This window comes from Parambassis ranga, chromosome 20 (assembly GCF_900634625.1).
Source record: "Parambassis ranga chromosome 20, fParRan2.1, whole genome shotgun sequence".
NCBI lineage: Eukaryota > Metazoa > Chordata > Actinopteri > Ambassidae > Parambassis > Parambassis ranga.
In genome coordinates this window covers 12,728,850-12,748,008 of record NC_041040.1, presented here as the reverse complement: position 1 = coordinate 12,748,008, position 19,159 = coordinate 12,728,850, and the positions used below count along the sequence as shown (strand labels likewise).

The window sequence follows — 19,159 nt, the reverse complement described above, 5'->3', positions numbered from 1 at the left end:
GCACATAGTCACATAGAAGATAGAAAATATTTTCGGACATCTGTCTACATGTGAGTTATTAGACCATGTAACTCAAGAGCAGCACATTTATGATGCCAAAAAACACCTGTCTGCTACTTTTCACACTGCTGCTCAGTAACAGGTGCCACAGTTGCCCACTGTGTTTGACACGCATCAATACTCGCTCTGTTTGTTGACAGAAATGTCTTAATACTTTGCAGCCAGCACCTCGCTGTTTTTCCATACCTCACTCTGACCATCTCTCCCGTCTCACAGAGACAAGAGTCCCCGTGCTCCACTGCGCTCTTGGCACAGACAAGTAATTTGAGGGTTGGCACATGCTTAAGAAAATAATAGCCCCTAAAGTCAAGTTTGCAACAACTTTTGGACCAAAAACTCAATAAGTCATGGTCATTTAAAATGGGGGAATAACAAGAGAGGATAAACACCAAAAAGGAGGGAGAAGGAGTCAGGTCTGTGCAGTTATAGCTATAAGTAAACATAAGTAAAGGCCCAGAAGACACTACTGAATAAGCAGCCCCAAGTATTAAAACTTATAATAATTAATGAAGACCTGGTATAAAAGCTGCTTTCCTTTCACTGAGCTGCCTTCTGCCCTTGTCTCCGAAGGCCTGCTTTGTGAGAAGGGTGAACTCTTCACCCACTTAGCAGGCGGTCTAATAAGCCCTACAAAGGGACCTGTCTCTGGCCAATGGGCCACCAAAGTATGGGGCCCTGAGCACTAGGGAACCAGGAATGCAGAGGTCAGTGGAATGAAGTCAGTCCATAGGAGAGGTCACACCTGCCACCTGTCACATAGCCCTGGGTTTTTGGTATTAGAGCTGGATTACAGCATCATGCTTGCCACCCTAGAATGCCTCCTGACCTTACAAAACATAATAGGCACATCCCAAATGAGACTTTCCCTACAGCTACTTCTTAAACTAAGAACAGAATAACTTCTGCTACAGAGACATGCGACTGAGAAACCACACCAAGTTTATAGTGTCTAGAATAGTTCAGATGTTTGTCTCAAAAAAAGGGGATGAAAAGGTATGTTAATGACATTAACATCAAGCCCTCCCCTGCTATTGTTGCTGTCAAAAGTACAGACGCTCGTTATGATTTATGGGGAGGCTCCTATTTTACTGCCATGCTGTCTCTTCCCACCTCTGCACATTATGTTGGTGGTATATAACTGTTGCACAAAATATCTGACAAAAACAGTTACGAAGTCTTGTCATAATAGATTGAAAGTCATTTTAAAAAAGAATCCTTCCTGCAAAAAGAATTCTGAACGTGTCAGTGGAAGAAATGTTTTGCCTTATCCTTTATAGACATGTGCAGTCAAACACACACCCATGCCAACCACCCATGTGTTCCCTGTAGTAACCACACCACTTATTCCACACGCACTACACCTACACACAATCACCGGGGCAACCCCTTTAGTCACCCGTGGGCCCCAGCTCCACCCCTTTTGCCTGAAGGCTCCAGCTAAAAATAAATTAATAATTTCACAAAGGGTGTTGCAAAGCACACAATGCATTCCTCTCATCCCAGGAGCCACGGGGAGAAACTACTGATTGATATGGACAGGGTCAGGAAGTCCTTTGCAAATTAGCAGGGGTGCCCAAAGTGAACTGGGATTAGAAAACAAAATGACACTAAAAAACACAGAGGGAGAGATAAAAAGAGTGACAGAAAGATATAGAGACAGAGGGGTAAAGGAATGTCAGGACAGAAAGTGAGTGCCCTAATTTAATTCATTATAAAACTATGACTCCCAGTAGAGCAGTGCAACCAGGGAGTCTCTGAGTGGGCCCACCACGAGAGGGCAAGGCACAGTGCCAATGAAATGACCCTGGGTATTGCAGCACTGAAAGTTGTGGGAGGCCAATGTGGGCTTGGCATGTGCACAGGGCTGTGTAAAAAAGCCATCACTGATCTTACCCATGGTATGTGCCCCAGCTATTCTTGAATGATAAATCATTTTGATTTCACGCTTGCTGTGTTGTCAGCCCCAACAGCTTCTTAGCAACCTGTCATCTCTGGGGTCTGAATTGCATGTGTAGTGTAATATTGTTGCAAATACTCATTAAAACTCAAACTGGAAGTTAATGAGAATTTTTAACATAGACCATAAACTCCTTAGAGTGCAGGTTTTAACATAACTTACATGTGCTGTGAAGCATTGGGGAAGCGCTCAGCATACTGCGGTGCCGAGTCTTCTGGGCCATGAGGAGCAGCGTGACTGATGACCATCATCACGGGACGGTGAGGGTACATCTTCTTTGACGTGCGGAAAAAGTTGATGCTGTCGTTGGTAATTAGATCTGTAAAATAGTCCTTTAAAAAGAAGAAAAACAAAAATAAGTCCCACTATGAAGTTGTACAGGGCTAAAATACATGGTTAGAAATGGCTAAAATTTATGGAAAAACACTAAACAACACGAGCTTTGATTAAAACTTGTTGGCAGTCCAATCGCTGTGACATGTTGCTTTCCCTCGTCCAGTCATTTTCAAATAAATTTAGAGGGGCCAGTGGGGATATGAAGTGGGGCCATTGAGTACACTACAGTACCAATCTGTCGAGTCAACAGCTGGCAGTTTGCCTGTGTTTGTGTGTGTGTGAGAGAGAGGGAGGGAGAGAGTGAGTGAGTGTAAACGAGCGTGCATGTTTGAGTCTGTGTGTGTATACAGTATACGGGCTGTTGCTTCATCAGTGAATCCCTCCACTATTGAATGTGACACCACTTGATGGTGAGAGGAGCCTGGCGCTCTCAAATGGGATGTTGTTATGACAGCTCCCACCCTCTACTCCTCTCGGACCATCCATTCTGTTTCTGCTGCTTAGCTTCATACACTCTCTCCATTTCCTCTTAACATGTCCTCCTCTCCCAGAGATAATGGAACACACAAATCAGAAACAATCTCATAAGATAAACAGTAGGTCTCAGGCAATACATTGGTAAAAAGCACAAGTAAGTGATGGCACATAGCCCTCTTTGAGTGCTGTGTTTTTTAAATTAGTGGCATGGGCAAACAAAGGACAACTGAATGAATGCAACAGTAACTTGACGGGAGCTTAGGCTCAGGAAATGTGGAAATGTCACAACAAACCTCTCACAGGTGTGGCATTTTATCAAAATCTTTATTCCAGGCGTGGAGGAGTCAGTTTTTTCTTTTTTAACTGTATTGTAGGTCACGCCCAAACTAAAATCACAATAACATTTGCCAAGTTTCCAACAGTAGATTAAACTTCTACCTGCAGTTTTGGCATGTCACAGTTGTTGCTTGGCATACAACAAATGGAAAGGAGTGCCATGCTGAGAATGAAAGGGTAAAGGGTGATTTCCCTGAAATGTCAGAAGTGGGTTTGGCTGATTCATCCTGTCTCTATTAATAGGTTTTATAGTCAGGCCAGCTTTAATGGCCTGGCGGCTCCATGCCCATAGAGGCTGATGATTGCGTGCACATGGCACAGTGCTGCCACGCACCTCCCGTTGCCAGCTCCCAAAAATCTGAGCCACTGCTGTTAAAGGGCTCTGGCAGGTCAAAAGGAAGTGACAGTGTCATGGGAAATGCGTGGCCAATGGCTATAAAATGGTCAGGGAGGTAAGTATCACTTTTCCCGTTTGGAGCTGATTAGTAGTAAGTGGCAGTCGCATAATGGGAATCCATTACCACATGGTTTAATTTCCTGCAATTTGTCCATATAATTTATGATTCTCAAATCTATTTTTTGTGAGAACCTACAGCACAGTTAATGCAGCTGGGTAGTACATCGCTTTGAATTCACGAGATTTACACACAAAGAGTCTGTTCAAATGTCACTGCACAATCACAACAGTTAAAGTTTGTACTGATGACATCAACATATCACATCTGACTTGTTAGCTAGAAATAGAGCAGGTCTATAGAGAATAGCCTCAAACTAAAAATCACAGACAAGTTCCTTGCCTAAACCTCAATGAACTTATCTTCCTCCAAATGAAAAATCAGATGGGACCTAATTGAATTAGATCACAGTGCAAGTGCCTCGTTTAATCACAAGGACTTGATGTGCCAGCTATGTTGAATACCCTGACCTTCTCACCCATCTGAAAAAGAGCTGGTGTTGCCCTATGGGGAGAAGGTTGATGGGGTTTGGAAGTAAACAGCAAATACTGTGTCCATTTGGTTTTAAACCACAATCTGCTGACCAAGTCCATGTCATGTAAACACCTTGACCTCAGCTTGTGGGTAATTTTACACCTCAGTCCAACTTGGCAGAGGAGTAGCAGTCCAAACATTTGTTTGACCATCTTTTAGGCCAGCTCTCCTCTTGGATTTTTTTGTGTATCCAAAACTGTGCAACCTAGGAAGATATTGGCATGGAGCTGTGAAAACAAACTGACAGCTCTGACAAAAACATTCGGGAAATGATGGATAACCAACGCCATCCCCAGCCAAAGAAAGACCACAGTGTTCATCTCCAGGGGTCGAAAGTGGCAAAATTAAATTCCCCCCTCCTCTTTTATTGTGGTATGAAAGCACGAAAATAAACAGTGACACACAAACAAGAGGAAAAAGAGGCGTACAGGGAGAGTCAAAAACATGTGCGGGGTGGTATTTATCACAAGCTTCTCATAAAGATGCATCAGTTTTACAATGTCTAAATATTGAGGGAAGGTGCGTCATAATTAAGGGATGTTGCAGAATGAGGAGACGCCAACTTAACTCAACTCATTCCCTCTAATTCTCTGTAGAGAATTCCTGCCAGCCTGGATCACAACACAGTGATAAGTGAAGTGCCTCACTGTCTTCACTGTGTTTATAACTGAGTGGAACCTGCAATTTGCCTGGCAAAGTCTTTATATTAAGTCATAAAGAAAAAACAAATTAGTGATTGAGATAATGTTCCCTTTTTTAAGAAAGAACACATACCTTAGAATAATCAGCACCGTGTTTCTCCTTGTAACCATTCCGACAGACAGTGTAATTGTAGAAGCGGGAATTTTTGATCAATCCAACCCATTCACGCCACCCAGGTGGGATGTAGCTGCCATTGTACTCATTGAGGTACTTGCCAAAGAAGGCTGCAGAAGAGAAGAACAGAGGCGGGTTGTTTTAATATGCAGTCTTTGGCTATCAATGCATATCTTTACTCCCTTCAGGCTCTGGCTGTAAAAGTCTTAATTGTGGGTGTCTGTGTGACTTTAACTTTGCATGCATTTGTGACTCTTTAACTTTTTAACTTGTCTCTTTTTCCCCTGGCTTCACTCAGTGCATTCTCAGATAGGCTGGGCAGGAAGCCAGCCTGTCCCAGAGCAGGCTAATTGCAGACTAACGCATCAGCTCAAAAACCACAGGCCGTACTGCAGCCCACAGGACCCCACTGAGCTGCCCAGTCCAATGCCTGCCCATCATTCACACAGACAGTGTCTGATGAGATACGACAGTGACCTGGCACACTCGATGTGTTTGCATTTCTCACAGCAGACAGCTAGTCAGGCAGGCAGGCAGAATTGTGGAGACTAACTTGTGGTAAAAAATTTGCATTGACTAACATGAAGTGGCCAGAAGCTGAATCAGACTGGTAGCTCTGAACATAACAGCAGAACTGTAATCCTCATTATAGTTTACGTGTTTACGCGTGTGTCTCACTAACCTGTCCTGTAGCCAGTGTTGTTGAGGTAGACAGCAAATGAGCGTGGTTCATGCTGAACTTGCCAAGAAGGGGAGGAACAGTTCTCATTGTTTGTGTAGGTGTTGTGGTTGTGGACGTATTTGCCCGTCAACATGGAGGATCGTGACGGGCAGCACATGGGTGTGGTGACAAAGGCATTGGTAAAGGTAGTGCCACCATCTTCCATAAGCTTACGAGTTTTATTCATCACTTGTAAAGAACCTGGAAGACAAAGAAAGATCAGTGCGGTACTAGTAAACAAAAATGAAGATTCTGATATGTGCATTGTTAACAATCTAAAAATAAGTTTTTTTGCCAATAAACACACAAAAAATATTGCATTTTCAATGACAAAAAAACTGAAAACTTGATTTCCACATGTATAAACAGTTCAGTCTATTTTAAGCACTCAACCTTTCTGACTCAATTCTCTAAGAAGCAAAATAATTATAATTCAGCAGTTGATAGACCAGATGGCCATTCTGGTCTGGCTTATGGCCTCTATTTAATATTTAATGTGTGGAGAAAGACCACAAAAATCCTGATGCAAATAGCCACAAAGACAAAGAAACTGATTGAGACACAGTAGAAAGAAAGCTCAGGGGGAAAAAACACAGAAAATGAACTAAACTGTATACAAGACATTGTTAAGTAAGGGAAAAAATAAAGCAGCCAAATGAAAAGTAAATAGGGACCATAGGATTCCGGGAAGACCAGGACGTTTGCCAGTCTTACCCAACTCGACATCCTGGTCGTCAGTCATGATGAGGATGATGTTGGGCCGGATGTTTCTGCGGTCTCTCTGGATGCGACCCCTAAGGCCCTGAGCCCTGGTGGTGGTGAAGGCCCAGCTGCCTGGAGCCCAGTCCAGAGACAACAGGGCCAACCAGGACAGCCACTGAATCAGCATGGTGCCTGATACAACAGGCCACAGGAAGGGTAGCTGGGAGGATTAATGAGAGATGGGAGGAGAAGAGGACCAGCCAGGCCACTCACTCACACTTGTGCAGCTCTCGCAGCCGTGGTTGACTGTGAAGAGACAGAAGGAGAAAACACATGGAGATCTGAGAACAAGAAACAGGGGGAATAAAGTGTCTGAATTAAAAGAGTCAGAATGGAGAATTGCATTGTACCTTTACAAAGACTTTCTATAGGAACAATTAAGCAAATTTGCTTCAGACAAATTGGTCATAAATCATACTCAAACATAATAGATTATCCACAACCAAAGTAGCCAAAAATAATTCTTTAGAGCTTTATCTCTTGATGGTTCACCGAGGAGGTCTTATCCAACAGTTCCATTACGTATTTTTGTATCTTTGTATCTAAAACTGAAAACAAATCTTTCAACATTATCTTTTAAAAGCATAGACAACTAAATCACAGCAACCTATTACCACAACAAACGAGCAGAGAAACAGCAACCTCACCTCAGAGAATCCCATGAGTCTCATTTCTGGGGAAGTTTTCCCATAATACCTCTGTACCTCCTCTCGTGTTTTTCACCCTCTCCTTCCTCACACTCACACATGGTAACCCTCCATCTCTACCAGAGAGCAGCTAACTGTGCTGAGATTACACCATTGGCTGGCCACACTAAAACACCCATAGCCACTCTCCTGTGTAAGCCAATCGTGGTCCACCTTCCACCTGTCACTCAAAAGTCACCCCCTGGTGAGTCAAGCATGACAGAGGGCCGGTTGGGGGGAGGGAGTTAGAGGCACTGAAGGCGGAGAGAGGGTTCCGCTACATTAACCCCAGTGCCACTGTCGCCAATCACAGATTATCACTGAGTCATCGCAACACTCTGTCTCACTTACAAAGTCATGGTTGCTCAGAATGTTTCCTCTAAAGATTTCCAGGGACGTATAAAAAGCACTATATTGTAATCTTCAGAAGAGGATAGATATTTAATTTGAAAGGAGATTAAACTCATTTCTACACTAGGCCTGGTAAAACCAAAATGAATCCTTTATATAACACTGCACCAAAGAAATATTAAGTAAAACAGTAATAGAGATATAAATGTAAAGATGATTTTAATTAGCAGGTAATGTACTGTAATGATAATATACATGAAAGAATGGCTGGCGGCTATGAGATGGACCATGACGTTCTAATAATGAGTACTCCATCATTGCCTGTGAAAAAGTGTCTTATGGAAAGCAATCCCTGCTGAGTGGCACCATGCTGTTCCCTATTCTGAGTTAATGGCCTGAAAACAAATGGCAGGTCTATGACACCTGAGCCTGGCCAAACCCCAGTGTGTGACTCCGCCCTGACCTTGATTTCCACAAAGGATCAGTTGGAATTAGCAGTATTAGCAGAGTAACAACTCTAAACATTCATTTTTGATTCCTTGACACATAATCAAAAACCTATAACTGTATACACACTTATTTTATACCTAATTTCCTTTAACTAACCTTTATACTCAGTAGACACTGTGTTAATAGTAAAGGATAGATCATAAAACAGATGACCCTATGGAAATCATCATCAACATCTCGAAACAAACCATCATCCGAACAGGAGTCAGAGAAGGAATTTTTTCACCATTGCTGTACTAATGCGTAGAAATTATATAGAAAAAATTCAGGTAAAAGACCGACGAGGATGGGATTCGAACCCACGCGTGCAGAGCACAATGGATTAGCAGTCCATCGCCTTAACCACTCGGCCACCTCGTCTGATGAAGTGATAAGGAAAGCATTGGGCAAAGCCGCAAGAGCACTTGTGCCCGTCCTGTGATCCAGACAGGCAGCATCCGGGCCGGCCAGCCAGCCAGCCAGCCTAGTCATTGTGACAGCCCTGTGCAAACATTGGCGCCGTTTGGACAAACACCCTCCATTGCAGGGTGGCAGAGTGCACAGAACCTTGCAGTTAATATCACACACCACGCAAACTACTATATAAACATTTGGTGGCATAGTGTAACTCATAAGACACTCACACAAAGGCCTTTCTTCCACAAAAACATAATCTCCTTCTCTGTTGGTCCAAGTTCTACACTAAATGGGAAACCTTAGCAAAATCAACAGACACAACCCATAGCTACTATATGTCAAGCTGTGGAGCAACTGAAATCAGCAGTAAGACAGTCGGCCACATAGTGAAATGTTAGCACCCAGCACAAATTCAATCCCACATGCCAGTGATTCCAAGCAATAGCCTCTTCTTGAGATGTAGTGAAAACACAGACAAGAAGGTTCATTGTTGCGTCTGATACAAACCGTGTGGTGCTGATGTAGTTAGCTACAGCAGAATCAATAGCTATACTGTCTGAAATGCCCAAGATTACAGGGCTAATTAAGTGCTACACAGAACAAACCAATGGGAAGAGGGCTGGTATTACACACTTTCTATTACTAGTACAACTCTCAACCAAATTAAATTTCACCTGATCCACTTTCCTCACTATAGGTCATCTGAAGTTCACTTATGAGCAAACTGCACCCATCATCAAAAGAAATGTATTTACATCACATCCTCACTAAGCTGACTTTCTCATGTTAATTTGATATATGGGGCATGAAGCTGCTGGAGGAAATGATCCGCTATAAGCAACAAGACCACTGTGTGGAAATAAGCAGCTGCTTGGCTGGCCATCTGGTCTGTATACATGATTTTGATGTGAACATGTAGCAATGATGTATGTAATGATGAATATGGCAGATATAATGTATAATGATTGATAAAGAAGTAGATGAATGGTACTCTGTATCCTCCTCTGTGTCATGTAAATACATGCATTTTCACCCTCCGAACAACTGCTTTGTGTGTCCAAACCGAAGCACTCAGACAAAAAAATAAAAAACGGAATTGGAATTGTTCGCGAGTTAGAAAATAGGTTTCCTCTGCTCTTATCGTTACCAGTTTGTATTACGTGTTAATGGAGCAGAGACGACAGTTAGCCCCGAACAGCTGATTCTGAAGGCCAAACGGTTTGACTCTTGGTTCCGACGGTCGCATCATCAGAAAGCCAATGAGTTTTCCTTCAAGAAGAGCCCTTCCGAGATTTGTCAAAATATTGCTTAGTATTTAGATTATTATATTATATATACATTGGCAGCAATCAAACTAATAATTATAACAGCTATTACCATTTTATGATACTAATTCTCCTAATATAGTCCCTGTAAAAAAACATATACAAATCTGTTTTACAACAATATGAAAATCTGAATGTTGTCATGTAGTTTGCCTCTGTTATTGTTGCTGCTTCTTATTTGTCCCCACAGTTGAATTGCATGTTGCCCCTTTTATGAACTCCTTTTTCTATGTCATTTTCATAAAACCTTTAATTTTGAATGATTCATTTATTTATGTCATCTAGTGTGTTATACAGCAAGTAGACCAGGATTCTTCTTTACATCTGTGAGGCAGACAAGAGGTCTTTATTCATGGAAGAATTAGAGGACTGGGGAGCACATTGTTTCTCCTTCCTCATTGTTTTGGAGGATTATCACTAATGACCCTTTAAATGAGCCCTTACTGTACTCATCATAGTTAAGCTGGGGGAGGAATATTGGGGATGGATGGAAGGAACGCAAAATGCCCAGGGGTTCAAAGGGCTGAAACAAAAAGGCCACTATGGAGTTTTCAGAGACACAGCTGCCAAATACATAAAAGATATGCAATTTTCAGATTAATGGCCATCAACACTAGGGGCTTTTAGCACACCTCAACGCCCTACTAATCTTTACTTTCATGATAGTGAAGTTTTTTTTTCCTACTTTACTTACAGAAAACAACTCTTTCACTTACTTTTCTTTGGCACATGCATCATTGCTCAGTACTTTGGTATGGCTACACAAGACAGCTGTGCTTTGTGCATGAAGTAAAGCTGAACATAATGGAGTTGCTGCTTGTGTAACCATGCAGGGCAGCAGTGTTTGTCTGGCTGGTAGTTGTGCCCTCCAGTTCGGGCCTCAAACCACACACTCTGCTGTGCCCTGACCCTCCTCCGACCCGTGTGGTGATATGGCTTTGATGGTGGCTTGTTTAACCTAACCTCAGCAACCTGAGGCTACCCACACATGGGCGTTAAGAAGGAAAAGTCTAAAGGAAAAAGGGGGGCTTAGTACAGAGCTATGAAGGTAACAGAAGTCTTGTAAAAGTCTGGTTGTGATTGGCCTGCATATTTATTTCAGCAATCGCAAATTGGCTGCATCTGGCTTAGGGTCTGTTCAGTCAGGAGTGGTCGTCTATACATTTATCAGCTGTCACTGAAAAACAGCAGATGCACTGAGAGGACACATAAAAAGACTTCTTGTGTAAAAACAAAGGATGATGGGGGCAATGAATCCATGTATCTCATATTAGTCAACCAACCCATGTCAGCCCACAGAATGAGATCTTTCTCAAGTTAACGTGGAGAGTTGAGAGGTGAGGGGGTTCATGTTCCCAAAACAAGATGCAAGTCAAATACAAACCAGATGCCATGCTCCTCTAAAGTAAATCAGTCATTCATAAAAAGCCTTGCTATTAAGGACAATGGCCATTTCAAAGCACCTCAAATCCCCCTTATTCCTGTTCAGTCTGGATCTCGCTCTTTCTCTATGCAGTCCATCTCAACAGCAGCCAAGTCACAGAGGAACAATGGCAAAGAGAGGGGAATTAAAGTCCAATGGCATAGTTTAAATTCTAAAGGCTGTTGTGTGTGTATACACTGTGTGCCTAGCAATTACAGAAAAAGTCATTAAGCTGGCAGTCGTAAGAGAAAGCAAATAGGAAAGCAAATAAAAATGTAAGCATATAGAGCATGTTTAACTGCAAGCTGATCTGAGAAGCAATGTCCAAAAGATAAAGTTCAGAATTGCTTCAGACAGTGACATTTTTCAGCAATTCAGTCTGATTGCTCCCTCTCCATGTCAGAGGGAAAAATGATTATGGCGAGGCCTTAGATTAATATTGAGGTTTGCCCAAATATTTCTATAATCCAAGGGAATTCAGCTGGTCGGCTGCCATGTAGACTGACGAGGGCCTTTTACACTGAGGAGGGCCTGTGTCAGGCTCGCTGTGCCCAGCAGGCCAAGGGCAGCATATTGTACCAACCAAGACTTGCCTGTCAGCCACACTGAGCTAACTGAAGGAGAGCTCTGTCCCAGTGCATACCCACTTGGCTGTGGGTATGCACTGGGACAAGGCTCAAACCTTGGTGTTTTTAGAGTACTAACTCCACTGATTTGTTTGACCAAAATGCCTAAATGTTACAACACCTATGACAAAAGTCCAGAGCCAAGCACAAGACAGCAAAGAAGGATCACTTACAAGTGCAAAATCTAAAAATCTTTGTCTAATCAATATTAATAATAAATAAAATTGAGATGACTTCCCATCTACTGGTGGGTGCTATGTGTTTGGGGTGCAATGCAGGCCACTTTGATGAAGAAGAATGGCCTTAATTCAGTGAAATGTGAACCTAGAGGGCATTCACAGTTATTAGTTAAACCCCTCATGTTTCTATTGACCTTGTAAGAGACTCTTTGTAGTGCCCAGAGCACCAGGCCATCCCATCAATATTGTGCATGCATCTTAATGTATAATTAAATATATCCCTGACTATAATACTTCAAAGTGGGAATGACTGTTAGGGTGTTTAGAACCACCTCATGACTTGCAACAGGCCCAAGAGGGAAAATGATTAAAACTCACACATGGTCATTTCAGAAATGGGGAAGTCTGTATTTATTTGAGTATGGGTGTGTGCATGTGTGTGTCTGGCCTAAAGGTGGTATGTAAGTGTTCATATCCTGAGGTATGGACAACCTTTGTTTAGTTCTGTACATCTAAGCAAAAGTCTCATGCTGACAAATTATCAGTCAGACTGAATCTCTTACACAGACCCATTATCATTATGTTAAATGCCATGAGGGAAATTTAGGGATTCATGAGGGAAATTTTTGCTCTATTCCACTCTATTTAACATTTATGGGAAAGAGTCATTATTGTATAAACAAAGAGCCGTCTCATCAAAGAATTATCTTTACAAGAAGGTTCAGAAGTTCTGCAACAGAACCCTGCTATCAACATCACTGAGTCAGTCTGGGATTTTACGAAGACATGGAGACAGCCAGCAGTGTTGCTTTTCAAGTAAAATTCAACTGGAAAAAATGGAGATGCACATTTACCATTTAAGAAAGTGAGGGAAATAGTAAGAGAAGGGGAGAGGCACGTGGGGAGAGAGTGAGCAAAAGAGAAACCACTCCTCTGATTTATAGTGCGATATGAAAACATGGAATCACAATCAGAGGATCAGCAGCCACAGTTATATGATATAAGCCTAAAGCAAGCACTCTCTTGTTAAGTCTATTCTAAGCCATGGATGGAAACCATTAGCGACACACGACCTCAGATGAATAAAATACTTTGCATTAATATTCTTTTAGCCACTTTCTTGTCAAAACCCACACTAGCATCAGAAACACTCTATCAGCCAGAGAAAGTCAAAGCAAAGGGAGTAAGAATGTATTGCTCTCTCACGGGTGGCTTTCTTGTCTCTTTGACGCGTCAAATATACCCCAGATAAATTATTCCTTTTACCACAAAAGAGAGCTATGGCAAATTGTTTCAATGGGTTTCCACTGAGGTAATTGTCAAGAATAAAGAGGCTGACTTGTTTTCCATGAAATCAGCAGCATGGTGGCATAGTGGGAAGGGGTGTAATATAGAGGGGTCGGGTGTGTGGGGGGGGGGGGGGGTGTGTGTGTGTGTTCTGATGGATATTTTCTGTTCATTGATAATGGATGGTGTGGCTTAAATTATTTTTTCTTGAACATTATGGACACTGTCAGTTTATGAATGTGTCAGTTTAAGAAAAAATCCCACTGTGATTACTGACTAATTTAAATAAACATTAGCTAACATCATTCTGATTCCCCATTGTTTTTTGTTCAGGCACTAGACAGTTGACCATAAAAATACTAATATTAATATTACAAGCCAAGTCTATTTAAGATAAGATAATCCTTTATTAGTCCCCCACAGGAAAAATACACAATTTACTAAAAGTTCTCCTAATTATGTCAAATTAAATCAAGGCAATAGACTCCATAAGGTGAGGCAGTAGCAGCTCAGTCAGCAAACTCCTGTTAAGTGCAGTACTGCTGCTGGCACATGAAACTAAACACCCCGAAAATGTGGAGCATGTGTAGGCATATTCTCTTGGAACCGTAGACAAACATAGACCACGAGAACCAGCCTATGTGACCCTGGATGCCATAAACAAACTCCATGGCTGTGACACACCAACATGATACCACTCATAAAAACATATTTGTGTGATTGCACCTGTGCCTGTTGAGCACTACCCACTAGTCATGCTTGTGGGTATGACTGTATTTGGATATCATGCACTCTATGTGTGTGTGCTAGTCATTTCATTCACTCAAACATTCAGAAAGAGAATCAGTCTGACTTGAACGCAGACAGACACATAACCTGTAATTTGTACACAGGGGAGCTATCCTTTCCATTGCCTCTGGCATAATGTGCGGCTTTCCAAAGCACGCAGTAACATCATTAGTAACTTAATTAACATTATCCTGTCTCAAAAAAAATTCCACGTCTTGTAAGATATGTAAATATTGTATGTACTGGATAACTATCTTGCTTAGGAAGCATAAAACAGAAAGCTTACCCTTCCAAATGCTTCCATTCCTTTACATTTGAGCTAAAGTTAAAGGAATGCAGTCAATACATCATCCCAACATGTTCAAGAGACACCAGCCAAACTGAGCTGAAGCTGCTATAGGCAATCCAAGAAAGTTAAAGCAAAGTTAACAGTGTGTCATGCAATACTAGACCTTTATATTATAAACAAAGTTGCTGTTCAAACTCTTCAAAGACACAGTCATTCTGCGCACACATGGCCAAGTTGGGATGATCGAGCAAAGGCAAACAGGACTAGAGGCGACCAGCAGCACATGGCCAAGACCATGCATAGAAGCACTTGTGCATGTACACACACAGGCAGAGGAGGGGAGTGCTGGCAGAGTCTGAATGTGTTTGCCCGCTCCAGGGGAGAAGGAAAGAAAAGGAGCAGAAGAGCTGAAACAAACGCATGCTGGCTTCTATTAGTCGAATTGTGGAGCGGGATGGAGGGGTGAGGAAACATATTCATTCCTCCCCATGCCCCCCCACCCCACATCTATTCCCATCCCTCAAACCCTTCCACCCCATTATCTCCATTCTGGAAAGGCAGTGGATGAAAGGGACAACCCCCCAGTGGCAGCACTTCTCCCTCCAAACTTACGCCGACACATTCTGATGGCTGCTTAATTGTACGTGATACAGGCAGGGTCCTTTCTCTTTCAAATCTAAAACAGATTGCTTCTCCCTGGGGAGGGGATTATTGGACAAGAGAGATGACAAAGCAGGGACAGTCCAGCCCTTTGGGAGGTGGAGGACAGAGGGGGTAAGCTTGTGGATAATGTGTGTGCGCTTATGTGTGTACATGGCTTTTCTATGTTTGTCTTTTGTACATGTGTGTGTCACAAGAAGATTATGTTTGTGATCATGTGTTTCAAATGCATGCACATGTGAGTAACAAGTACGAACATGTGCACATGACCAAGCCTGTGATCATGACAAGATTGTTGGACAAAACTCTTGCTTTCTTTTTTTCCTTATCACATGTTCACACCTCCCTTTCTCACTTCTTTATCTTATCCCTCTTACACTTCCTCCTCTGTGTGTCCCTTGACCCAGCTTTTTCCTAAGCCCATGCTGCATCTATGTGTAGTGGCATTTAAATAAGAGCTGCTCTGGACATCACAAAAAAGCATTACAAATCCTCTCTCACACGCATGCTTTACTTATTAATGTGCACTTCCAGCCACAGTCTTCTCTCACTGTATACATTCTCCTGTCAAAACTGCATCAAACTGGTCAAGGGTCAATTCTGTCTTTTGTACAGCTCAACTGATTTTATAAACCATTTCTTTCATTTCAAACTAGTAATCAGTAGAAGGGCTCATGACAAACAAGAAGCCACAGAAAACAGTAAAGAGATGAATATATGTCTGGTTGGGTGCAATTTTTAAGGTGTGTTAAGCAGTAGATCAAAAGGTAGGAGGAAGAGGAATTCCCTTCAATGATGAGTTGGATATGATGTTTGCACGCCCTGACCTTTCTTGCTCAGATGACAAGCTGAACAAACACTTGGGGGAGCTATTGTGAGCTCTCAAATACCCCAAAATAGATCCATATAGTGTGTGTGTCTATGGGCACCCAGATATGCACAGCCTATTTCCCTAGCAAAATGCCCTTCAAAAGTCAAGGACACTTTGCATGTAGATGGGTGCATGTGCTAGTTGATTGACCTCCATAGCAATGTTTGATCAGTAAGGTTAACAAAAGGAACTGAGAAAGTGGCTGACTCATCTAAAGACAGCCTTTCCAGATGCCACACAAATAAAAGCATGCCAAGTGCAAATACTGGTCATTTTCAGTGATAGGACTGTGCAATCTATTCCAGCGTTACTATACAATCAGTGTTGTGTGAGGAACACTATCATTAAGCTGAAGAGATAAACAAGTGCTGAAGCAGTGGTTTTAAGAAATCTTTTCTTAACATGCTTGCACACAGAAGGAGACACAAAACACACACACAAAGCATGTGGATGTACAGAACAGACTTCCATGGCAGATAATAATTCAGTGTTTATGAAATCTTTTTGGAACTTAACTGATGACATGCTTATAAATAGACTTATAGCATATTTTAATGAGGCATGAGCATCTTTTTATTCTAATAAGAACGTGAAAAGACCTCTGACACAGACTATAACGACTCAGAAATGTGCCTTGTCACAGTATGGTCAAGATGAGAAAGTATACTGCAGTATGATAACAGCCTGACCCAGCTGATATGAAATTATGGAGTTGAGTTGGAAGACAGAACAAAAGCAAGGGAAAAGAGAGTTCTGTTGAAACTCATCACACAGCAGTCATTCTGCTGTTATATTACATTGCATTCAGTCAAGACACTTTTGTCCAAAGTGATTTATAATGAGTCTATTAGTTACCTTTACATTCCATGTAATTATGTTCATGAGACATAGCTTTAATAGTATGTCACATCTCTGGGAAGTGCACATAGCATGCACATAGACAGATATACACACACACACACACACTCACCCACTAACCCAAGTAGTCTTAAATGATGGCAAAGCCGCTACTGGAACAACGTTTGTCTTGGCAGGCAGCTACCCCCCCAGAATCTAATTATTTGCAGCAGCTGCTCATGGCCTTGTTTGTAGCTAAAAGAAATTTAAACTGTTTAAAGACTCTTTCTTCTTTTCTTTTCGCAACACACCAAAGCTGCTTTGCTATGCTGGGCAGGGTTATCAGAAATCAAATCTAAACACTGGGTGACTTTGCAGACCATCTTCTTAGTGTCTGAAACCATGGTTCTGCACTGCCAATAGCAAAATGTGCACCAGAGCAATCCTGGGCCTGAGCAATCGGCTTTGATTGATCAAATACACAATAAAGACCTTGTGAAGTCATTCACTCAGAAAACACGTAGCTAAATCCATGCCTACTGGCAAAATATAATTTTGAATTTTAGAATAAATCATTTAGCAACAACATCATATGTGATGTCCATATTGTTTAATAAAATATTAAAATAAGCTTATTAGTTAAACTTCACTATACTGTATGTAACAGACTATCAACTTCTTATACAAACAAATTCTGCATGAACAACTCTACCGACTTAAAAGCAGCAGTCATCACAACCTATTGGTGGTTGTGTTAAATACTTTAACAACAAGCAGGAAGTGTAGCTATGGCTGGTTTACCAAGGTAAACACAAATTCACACAACAGCAGCTTTCACCCATACAAACTCCTTCTCCTCTCAGCCCGGCTGCTGCCCATACAGTCTTTCACAGCTGCACAATCTCCATTTGCAAACACCTCATACACACACAGCGCCTGGAGCTAGGTATAAATACTATACATCATATTCCCACTTCACTGGCAAGTTTCCCTTCTCACTTGACTTGAGTTAAATGGCTAAACTGAGGTGTGCATTCCCTGAGTCTCTGCATCTCTGCTAAGCTTTGACAGTTTGTCCGGAAAGAGCTCTTCAGCAGCTCATCCATTTAGCGTATACTGACACGATCTGCTAGAAGTGTACTCTGAATAAGATTTATGAAAAAGGTTATCTGGGTTGAAGTATGGGGAATGTTAAATGCCACACTGAGCTTAGGGAATGTAGAAAATCTGTTTTATTTTCTATTCTAGAAGCTGACAGATAAGAAATTCATCTAGTTTTTGATTAATAAAAAAAAGTGATATAATCAGTGTACGAACAAAATAAACTAGGAACTGATATTTTGTTTTTGTGCTTATAGTATTCTTCTAAAGGCATAGTTTATTTGAGGATACTTTTTAGGTGACAGAAAACTTCTCATTTTACAATATCTACCTTATACATTCCAATATTCTGCATTCAGACAAATTAACAGATGAATGCTTATGGATTGGGAAAAAATGACATTAATGGAATGTGCTGCCTTCTAATCCCTTGAGACGGAGGAATTTGCGACGGAGGGAATTCCTGTCATTCAGGGGGAAAACTATGAAGTCCTGTGCGCACACACATAGAGCTGCTGCTGTACAGGCAACACTGCAGATTGACTGCAGAAACAGCACAGCACAGCTCACCACCACTACAAATCCCTACTTGTATACTCCTGACTTTGAACTGCATCAGAAATTTGCAGTTAACTAAGCAAACACACATTGCAAAAGCAGTAGTAACAGCATTGAAAACAGTAGAAACTACACTAACTAAAAGAAGGAGAAAGTTGTACAGTACCTGGAAGGCAGGAGAGCAGAGTGCTGACTGAGTGAGAGGCAAGGCTAGGATTCCTCTCTCAGTTTTATCCTCACGTTTCTTCACCGGATCCCCCTTCGCTCATAGAGGGGTTTGTGTCTTGGTGCTGGGATTTTTCAAGAGTAGGGGGGACCACACAGCTCCTGGAAGACAACCTCTCTCCTCTAATCCTCTCTCCGATGTGATGACACTCTCTAACCTCGACCATCTGTTGAAACACGTCCCGGAGCAGTCAGCACCACGCTGTGTCAAGAACCCCACTCCCCTGCCCAATCACAGACCGGCTGCTGGGTGGCTCCTCGCTGCCAGGAGGCAGGGACAAGGACATAGCACAGCGCAGAGGGAGACACACACACACACCCAGTCACACCACACCACCACCCCCCACCCCACACTCACACAGACACACTACGAGATCAGAGCAAGAAACCCCCAGTCATCGTAACCTGAGAGGCAGAGTAAGAGGACAAGGAGACCGAGAAGAGTGGAAGGAGGAGAAATGGGAGGGCAAGCGAGAGACTGTGCAAGAGTAGAGAGAGAGCGAGAGTAACTTGACAATTCTCACACAAATCTTAGACTGAAAACCCATGCACACTAAGATACACACAAACTACCCTCAGTCCTCAACCTCTT

At 42.1% G+C, this 19,159-nt stretch overlaps 1 protein-coding gene and 1 non-coding gene across 4 annotated transcripts in view; both read right to left on the bottom strand.

Moving 5' to 3' along the window:
- The window catches only part of sulf1 (sulfatase 1), a 30,272-nt gene extending 11,408 nt beyond the window's left edge, over nt 1-18,864 (bottom strand). For all 3 annotated transcript variants that reach the window (XM_028432552.1, XM_028432553.1, XM_028432555.1), the window contains exons 1-5: nt 18,509-18,864; nt 6,407-6,700; nt 5,654-5,893; nt 4,930-5,081; nt 2,180-2,349 (exon numbers count right to left, since the gene is read on the bottom strand). In XM_028432552.1, coding sequence (XP_028288353.1) covers nt 2,180-2,349; nt 4,930-5,081; nt 5,654-5,893; nt 6,407-6,581 — 737 coding nt within the window. In that variant the 5' untranslated portion in view covers nt 6,582-6,700; nt 18,509-18,864. The remainder of the gene's footprint in view (nt 1-2,179; nt 2,350-4,929; nt 5,082-5,653; nt 5,894-6,406; nt 6,701-18,508) is intronic.
- On the bottom strand, nt 8,280-8,361 carry trnas-gcu (transfer RNA serine (anticodon GCU)). Its single transcript has one exon. It is a non-coding gene; the product is annotated as a tRNA-Ser (tRNA).
- Nucleotides 18,865-19,159: the final 295 nt, after the last annotated feature.